The sequence below is a fragment of the Micropterus dolomieu genome, linkage group LG02 (genome assembly GCF_021292245.1).
Source record: "Micropterus dolomieu isolate WLL.071019.BEF.003 ecotype Adirondacks linkage group LG02, ASM2129224v1, whole genome shotgun sequence".
Taxonomy (NCBI): domain Eukaryota; kingdom Metazoa; phylum Chordata; class Actinopteri; order Centrarchiformes; family Centrarchidae; genus Micropterus; species Micropterus dolomieu.
The window spans coordinates 7,823,891-7,832,858 of NC_060151.1; the positions used below are offsets into that span (position 1 = coordinate 7,823,891).

General features: G+C 41.6%; 2 protein-coding genes across 2 annotated transcripts in view; both read right to left on the bottom strand.

The window, feature by feature from the left end:
• mcm5 (minichromosome maintenance complex component 5) overlaps window positions 1-1,428 on the bottom strand; it is a 6,717-nt gene extending 5,289 nt beyond the window's left edge. Inside the window, exons 1-3 of the mRNA XM_046072831.1 lie at window positions 1,137-1,428; window positions 404-530; window positions 109-237 (exon numbers count right to left, since the gene is read on the bottom strand). Coding sequence (XP_045928787.1) covers window positions 109-237; window positions 404-530; window positions 1,137-1,309 — 429 coding nt within the window. The 5' untranslated portion in view covers window positions 1,310-1,428. The remainder of the gene's footprint in view (window positions 1-108; window positions 238-403; window positions 531-1,136) is intronic.
• Window positions 1,429-2,588: 1,160 nt separating this feature from the next.
• The window catches only part of gcat (glycine C-acetyltransferase), a 9,636-nt gene continuing 3,256 nt past the window's right edge, over window positions 2,589-8,968 (bottom strand). The window contains exons 5-9 of the mRNA XM_046041993.1: window positions 7,734-7,888; window positions 6,242-6,324; window positions 5,568-5,739; window positions 3,590-3,711; window positions 2,589-2,933 (exon numbers count right to left, since the gene is read on the bottom strand). Coding sequence (XP_045897949.1) covers window positions 2,782-2,933; window positions 3,590-3,711; window positions 5,568-5,739; window positions 6,242-6,324; window positions 7,734-7,888 — 684 coding nt within the window. The 3' untranslated portion in view covers window positions 2,589-2,781. The remainder of the gene's footprint in view (window positions 2,934-3,589; window positions 3,712-5,567; window positions 5,740-6,241; window positions 6,325-7,733; window positions 7,889-8,968) is intronic.

The following is an 8,968-nucleotide window of genomic DNA, read 5'->3' on the forward strand; positions in this document are numbered from 1 at the left end:
GAGGGGGGGGGGGGGGGGGGGGGGGGGGGGGGGGGTCAAATGTTCAGATGTGATCAAATGTTCGATGATAACTGTGAGAATAAGATACGCAAAGAAGTCTATAGGTACCTTGAGGCCGCGAATGGAAGCGTGATGGGCGTCACTCTTCAACATCACCTGGACATCCTGGACCGCCTCCTCCCCTGCAGGACGGGGACGGGTCACTTCATCAGCTACCTCCTTTGCAGCTTCCTCCAGCTGTAAATTAGAGCAAATTGTTAGCGGAGAGACATCTTAACAACAAAGACAACTGCTGTGTGAAACATTGAGAATAGTTAAACTGTTTGGTGAAAAAAAAAAAATAAGGGATCAGTCGCCGTTAAGCAAATCACGTTTCATCTATGTACGTTGGTTTTAAACCCACCAAGGGCAGGTTCTCAGAGGGCAGCTTGTAGAGACAGTCCGACAGATCCTCGTCGAAGCTGGCAAGGTCCTCCATCTCCACCTCCACATAGTATTCCCCCAGGGTGTAGTGTCTCTTAAGCTCATCTCTGATAAAAAATAAATAAAATAACAGCCAAAAAACTCAATAATAGTGTTGAAGGACTGCTGCTCTCATACCGCCAGAACAAAGAGAACAGCAAATATGAAGCCACACCAAGTTAAAAAAAAAAAAGAATTACCCATTTAATGCCAGAGTAGCTAACAGGCATGCTTCAGTGATTTACTGTTGCACTTATTCAATTTGGGGGACTCACAAGAGACAAACAGAAAAAAATAAAGTATGAGCATGTGAAGCAGAGATATTCTGACTTCTACTCTCCATTATAGGTCAAGCCCCAGAGATGCTAGATCCTACATTTCCCATAATACAATGCAAATGCTTCTTTCCTTAGACCCCCTGTTAATATCCACTGCTTTCAAACGCGATACAACTTTCTGCTTAAAAGTGTCGAGCCCAAATTGAGATGACTCCACATGTAATACTGGTGAAATATCTATTTATTATTGACGTCTGCGCAGGTTCACAAACTGGCACCAAGTTCATAACTCTTTTGTTTTAGTTCTTTTGGGTAACTTAGCTAAAACTATGCATCACCTCAATCTGATTCTTACAGATCCTAATTACGATGTCCGATTATTATTATTATTCTCACCTGTATTTATATGTGAAGCCGGTGCGGTCAGTCCCCACTCTGAACTGCCGGAGGAACTCACGGAACCGTTTCTTGATCTGGACCCTCTTCTGCCCGCCTTCATCCACCCCGGGTCCCTCTCCACCTCCCAGGCTGTCACTGTAGTAATATCCCGGGTCGTCAAAGCCAGACATACTGAACCAGATCTGTGAGTCTGATACGGTGGACTAGATTTTCTTAGTTAAAAGAGAAACACGATGGGTGTTCGCTGCCAGACACAAAGCTCCTCGCTCGGTTTCGCGGTAAAAACTGAACTCCTTCCCGTTTGTTTCCCGCGAGTCGCTTCTAGCAACGCCCCTCTCCTGTCCTCTGATTGGCTGAAAACCATGACCGCCTGTTACTATTGGTCAAAGCGGGTTTGCGGAGGCGTGTTTTCAATGTGAAGGTGGAGTTTGTGAGCATTGATGGCGCGAAAACGACAACAGGAGGAGGAGGAGGAGAGGAAGCACGAGGTGCACCGGCCACAAAGAAGCACGAATACATTAGTTTCCAGTGCGAAGTGCGATCAGAGTAGACGGAAACCATTGACTGTACATAACGGAAACACACTTTTTAAAAAGTGTTAACGTTGCTTTTAAGGGGACTCGCTTTCTTGACAGTGTACAGTTTACTATGAGCATAGTTAAAGTCAACTAGGTCTGTTTTAGAGGCTATGAAATAACCATAACAGATGGTGTAAAAACATAGCTTATTAGAGACTATACTATGTAAAGATTTCCTGCAAGACCGGTGTCTTAAGATTTTAACAAAATAAAATATATCCCCACGAGACATGTTTTGAATATTTTTTTAGTCTAAAACCTTGTTAAAGTTCATTAAACTACATTTACTCCTTTTCTCCCACTGAAAAATCCTGAATCTTAATGTTCAATAACAAAGGTTTAACTAATGGATGCAGTATGTCTCTCCTGCTTTGCTGTAAACTCTATTCTCAGAGTATTTGCTTTATGTTTCCACATACACACACACACACACTTGTTTATGTCATACTGGATCACGATTTGCTTCCAAACTAGTTGTAATGTCACAAAATCAAACTCATACAAATATGGTTCATCTCAGATTTAAGGTGAGCGCAGATGAGCCCTCTAGTGGCAAACAGTGAAACTCAAACACAAGTGATGGAACATCAAGAAAATCACTTTGTTTGTGCGTGAAGGGGGACCAAAATGCGCAAATCAGCTGTGGTGTCTCTGTAACGAAAAGGCACAGCAACTCTCCTATTGAGGAGAGCATGTGTTGTCCTCACAAACATTAAAACCACAATCTGTCTGACAGATGATTGACCAGCCTAAATAAACTCATTTATTACGAAGTATACAAATACTCAATAGAAGCATTTTCTCCCTCATATGCATTTTGTGCGAAATATGGAACAGCCCCTTTTTGTGAAAATACAAACACATACACATGTTAGCAAAAGTACTTTATTTAGCTAAGCAAACACTACAATAAGATTATCCTCTGTTGACCTACAAATGTAACTAATATTTCCATCAAGGTCTTGAGTAACAGGCACTATGATCTGCAGGAGCAAGCGGTTCAACATTTTTCAGTAAATCATGTTGCTTGCTGGGTGTTTTTGATTCCTGCTTATTTGTCCTATTCAGGAGACGACTCCATGCTTTCTGCCCGTCTGGATGAAAGCGTCGACACAGTGGTCGATGTCTTCGTCTGTGTGGGCGGCTGATATCTGAACGCGGATTCTGGCTTTCCCCTTTGGTACGACTGGGTAGGAGAATCCAATCACATACACCCCTGTGGAGGGAAGACACGTGTTAACAGAGCTCAGATCGGTTTCTGTGGCAGTCAAGATTGGTCATTGCACACCGCACTTCTGACTTGTCATTAATGTAATGTAATCGTCAGTACTTCCCGCCTATTTCTGATTCAAACAAATTTTTACCCCTAAATGTTATATTACCTACATTACATACTATGTTACACCTAGTCATCGCCTTAAAGTGCAGGTGTAAATGCACCAAAGTCACATTTAAAAAAATCTGATGGTCTGATGTCAGCAAGAAACAGCAACTGCAAAGCCTGATCCAGGCATTTATTAGTATATTAGTAACCATTTAAAAGATACTGTCAAATATTTTTCAATGTTTAGGTTGATCTGCTCTTGCTTGCATGCGTACTGCTGGACATTTCAACCATGTGTCCACTTTTTAGCTAACTATTTCAACTGTTTATCCAGTACTTTTAGATTTCAATTATCCAATATGTTTGGTTGTTTCACCTTTTATCCAATAGTTGGAGCTGTTAATCTTTTAGCAAACTGTTTTAACTGTAACAGGACAAAATGTAGAATAAAGCTGAATGAAAGGGCTAGGTGTAAATGGGGCCGCATTTTAAACTGTATTTCACAATGAAGCAAGCTCATATGGATTAAGTTGTCACAGTGGTCTCACCTAGCTTCAGCATATCATCGGCCATCAGAGAGGCCAGCCGTGCGTCGCCCAGCATCACTGGACAGATGGGGTGAGCCGAGCCTGCAATGGTGAAGCCAGCCTGCGTCATCTTGTTCCTGAACCTGAATGGACAGCATAGAAAAAGTATTACAGTAACAATTACAGAAGGATAGCCGTGCAAGCATGCATAAACCAATCACATGCTGTGTTCCATTTAACTCGGAAGTCGGAGCTGGGAATGACATCACACCTGAGTTGACCGCGTTCCAGTACAACAAAAAATTTTAGTTGGAAAACCAAGATTGATGCCTGTGGCCATTGTTAGCAATACCAGTTGATAACAACACATTTCGTGGTATTTTGCACACACAAACACCGCAGCAACATGTCCACAGATATAAGTTGGACAGGACTGTGTGTACGACTGATTCAATGAAACACAAGTAAGAGAGAAGTGAGATAAATAGTGTATTACTACAGCTTTCACTACTGTAGATGCTGGGAGCAGCCATCTTGGATTCTGTGGGCAGGATTGGTGAGGTTTTCCCGCCTTTCCGAGTCAGAAATCTGCTTAAGGGTGCGTTCCCGTTGAAATTGTTCCAACTTGGAAATTCTGACTTCCCGTGTCAAATGGAACGCACCATAAAACCTTTGCATAGTACTATATGTATTGTACTGTACTTTAATGTAGCTCACAGCTGCATAAAGTGGCCTGAAGGCAACATGTGGGTGTAACTGAATAAGGTAAAAAAAAACAAAAAAAACAAAAAAAACACAACAAACATTTATTCCCTCCACATTTTTAGAATAACGCTGCTGTCAGTATGAATATTAGCTCATTTGGTTTTTGTTCAATATCAAGACAATGATGTTTCTGAATTCCTTCCTCCTGGGAGTTACATTTCCATAAGTAAATACGGGCCAGATATAAGTGAACCGTTAACCGTAGAGATCGGGTGGAATAAAATTTTAATAAATCAGAATCCAAGATCAATCACATCCTTTTGAATACCTTATTTAATCTCATTAAGCTTTAGCTTCCATCATTTGCAAGTAACTAAATAATTCAACTCAAAGATTCATCTGTGATTGCCTGTTATTGGCGAGAAGCCTAAGGTTTTTATTGGTAGCTACTAAATGAAACAACATTAATTATGTTTGATTATTTCATTTTCACAACCTGCAGCTACAACCTAAAAATTACATGAGCCGCAGCAAAACATATGAAACGTTTGATTGTTCTGACACACTGATTCAGAACTATGACGTTAATGACCTCAAAATATTGATCTGATATGCATAAAAAGTTAAACTGTGACTGCCATGATAAACCAGGTGAATTTTCTAGAGAACAGTCACCACTGTTGAACTACAAAAACACAGATCACTCGTGATCATAGAGTAATGTGTCTATTCACTCACAATCTGTGGAGAGGGCACATTAACCAACAGACAAACGTTTCAGTGTGGCTGTTACGGAATTATCGTAAGCTAGTTAGCATCAGGTGACATAGTCTACCGCTGGTGACGTTGTTCATTTTAACTGGCAAAAGCAACGGTCAGCGACGGCTAACGTCACCTGCATGTTTTTCAATCTTCAAAGTAATGGGGGCGAATAAAAAGTTTGATAAGAGCTTCAGAGCTGAATGAATCTGGGTATTAGCGCTGCAACAAACAATTATTTTCACTGTCGATTATTTTCTCGAATAATTGATTAGCGACCACAACCCAAAGATATTCAGTTTACTGTGGTTGAGGAGGAAAGAAACCAGAACATACGTATAACTCTGGTGTTGGAGAAAAATTTCAAATGGGCAGCTTTAAATAAGAAACAAACCTGCTTTTAGACTTGACCACAACACATTTCTGAAGACACTTCAGAGGTTTTGAATGGGTTAGAACAAATACACCGACTTTCAAAAAAGTAAGTCATCTTTAAGTAAAAACCCCTGACGTGTCTGGCGTCTGACAAACGCACCTCATGGTTTTGGCCGTCATGCTCTGCGCAATCTCACTGGAAGCGAGCAACAGCTCCACAGCCCGGGTGGCACAGCCCACCACAGGAGGGGGGAGGGAGTTGGAGAACAGGTACGGCCGCGAGCGCTGCCTGAGCAGGTCAATGAGAGGCTTAGGGCCAACTGTGTAGCCACCTGAAAGCGAAAATGTGTACAAGTTAGAGAAAGGACTGATTTAGTACGGTTACATCTTGTGTATTAGTACCATACCACTTGTTAAGAGTGATTGTTTTGGAAAATTCGCTTATTTGTTTTCAGAGTTAGATGAGAAGATCAATACTCTCATGTCTGTATGGTAAATACGAAGCTACAGCCAGAAGCTGGTTAGCGTAGCATAAGCTGGGAGCATTAACTTCTCTGAGAAGCTAGCGAATAGCAGAAGTCAAACATCTACCAAGCTACAGATGCATTCATCCGGTGGCCAGAAACACAATGCCACAAATGACTGATAATGTTGCTTCATGTCTGCCAAATGTGTAAAAAGGCATCTGTTTGCTAACGTGCACCCCATAACAACTTTATAAAACAATATACCAGATGTTTTCATGCAGTAGTAGAGCAGCTTTAAAGCTACAGTGTATTTTTGAAAAGCAGCAAGAAATAGGCAGAACTTTTATCTTATCAGATGGAGACGTACCAGCTGCTCCTCCCAGTGCTTTCCCCAGGGTGGAGTTTACAATGTGAACTCTGTCCATCACTCCCAGGAGCTCGTCTGTCCCTCTGCAAATCACAGGGAGTAGTACCATCAGTTTACTCCCTCATGGTGATAGTAATAAATATTGTAGACAGCAACCAATTTTCACTGGACTGATTTTGTTTTTCTACATACAACAATCTCATGTTATCACAATAATTTGAAAGTTGCTTTAATCACAGAAGTACACAGCGGGGATAGCATAACAAATATATTAAAGCCAACAAGCATGTTCCTGTCTCCATTTAATCATGTCCCATCTTATCTGCCTCCTACTTTGTCACTCATTACCTTAATCCATGCTTAAGATGTTTAACATCCATGATATTTTTGTATTAAACGCGCAGTATTAATAACACTTAACATTGTTAAATGGATAGTTTGGAGTGGGGCAGTGTGAGGTACTTGTCCAGTGTCACTACAGTAGTTAGACATGGGTCGGCACGCCCCCAGTTTGGAGAAGAAAACAGGAGTACTTGCACAGATGCTAAGTGATGCACTGCTGTAGACTATTGATTTTTTTTTTCTAAAAAAAAAAACAAAAACAAAAACAAAAGAACCCCCCCCCCAGTATCCATTTTGTGAGGTAAGGGGTCATGTACATGTCATGCTCTGGGTCACTTGCATATCTAGAGGCAGAAAGACCTCCCTGTCAGTAGTTCTTGCCACTGTCTCTCTGTCAGTAAATGAAAATGATGACAGCTGTGCAGATAGGAACAGTCTGATACCTAGGAACCAAGGGCAAGAGCTGTGGTGTGCTTATTGTGCTTCTTCGGTCTTAGATGTAATTAGACATACTGTCTCCACTTTGAATGCAGTACATGTGACTTCCAGCTCCCAATGTGACTTAAAGAATAACCTTGTACGGGACATTGTAGACTCTGCGGGATAACAAAGGGACAGTCTATGATTGTGGACCAGGAAGGAATCAGCAGATTTGGTTTGATACTACACTGTGTTGTTACTCTGTGCTGCAGATGCCACTGTCTCCTTGGCCGAGCTTCATTAAGACATCCAGAGTTTTCGTAATTTTACTTCGCAGAACATGGAGATGCTGATCTACTGCTGCCTCGATTGTGTGACTTTGGTGTTTAACTAACACTAAAGTCAGCTCCCCGTCAGAAAGTGCTGTCTGACAACAAGGTAAAGCGGTGAAATATTCTAAATATAGCGTAGACTTGCACTGATATAGATTTCATTTTAGGTGGGCCTTTTTTAGGTGGCTAGAAAAAGGAAAGACAGGAGGCTAAATGCAAACATGCCACTCGTGTCCCTTTAAAACGGTGAAGTTGAGAAATGATGGGACAGGCAGCAGCCTGGAATTATCGCTTTCCTCCATTAGTAACGGCCATAAATAAAACACAAATTATCAAGTAAAAAGAAATAAAAGACATGCGTATTTTTGCATTTTTGGTTTAATCAGCATCTTACCCACCTGCCCCTGGACCCCAGGAAACCTGTGGCATGGCATTCATCTATAAACACCATGGCTCCATACTGTTCAGCCAGGTTGCAGATTCCTGTTAAGGGCGCCACGTCTCCATCCATAGAGAAGACTCCATCTGTCACTATCAGGCGCATACGAGATGACTGAGGAGGACAAAATAGAGTCCTGACGGTCAGTGAAGCGCACCCTGGTCCTGTCACAGTCTAATCAATACTATAACCCTTACATGACCCTGTCACCTCAGTAATATGGGGGTTTCATGCACCATGAAACTCAAACTGAACTATGAGATTGACCTGTGTGAACTCTGTGGGAGTCATTCATCATTATTGTTGAAATGTTTCATCAAGAGCAAATGATGCGACGCATGCTAATGGAGACTTGGGAAATATGAAGCTAGAGTTGTAGCTACAGAGTACACCAGGACTGGCTTTAGTTGCTTCACGTGATACAAGAAACGGGAATTACTTCAAAGGGTTGCACCACCCAAAATTACAAAACAAAGCATATTTTCTCTTTTTCTCGTCACTTGTAGAGATACAGTGAGGAAAAAAAGTATTTGGACACCCTGCTATTTTGCAAGTTCTCCCACTTTGAAATCATGGAGGGGTCTGAAATTGTCATCGCAGGTGCATGTCCACTGTGAGAGACATAATCTAAAAAAACAAAATCCAGAAATCACAATGTTTGATTTTTTAACCATTTATTTGTATGATACAGCTGCAAATAAGTCTATCAGCTAGAATTCTGACTCTCAAAGACCTGTTAGTCTGCCTTCAAAATGTCCACCTCCACTCCATTTATTATCCTAAATTAGATGCACCTGTTTGAGGTCGTTAGCTGCATAAAGACACCTGTCCACCCCATACAATCAGTAAGAATCCAACTACTAACATGGCAAAGACCAAAGAGCTGTCCAAAGACACTAGAGACAAAATTGTACACCTCCACAAGGCTGGAAAGGGCTACGGGGAAATTGCCAAGCAGCTTGGTGAAAAAAGGTCCACTGTTGGAGCAATCATTAGAAAATGGAAGAAGCTAAACATGACTGTCAATCTCCCTCAGACTGGGGCTCCATGCAAGATCTCACCTCGTGGGGTCTCAATGATCCTAAGAAAGGTGAGAAATCAGCCCAGAACTACACGGGAGGAGCTGGTCAATGACCTGAAAAGAGCTGGGACCACCGTTTCCAAGGTTACTGTTGGTAATACACTAAGACGTCA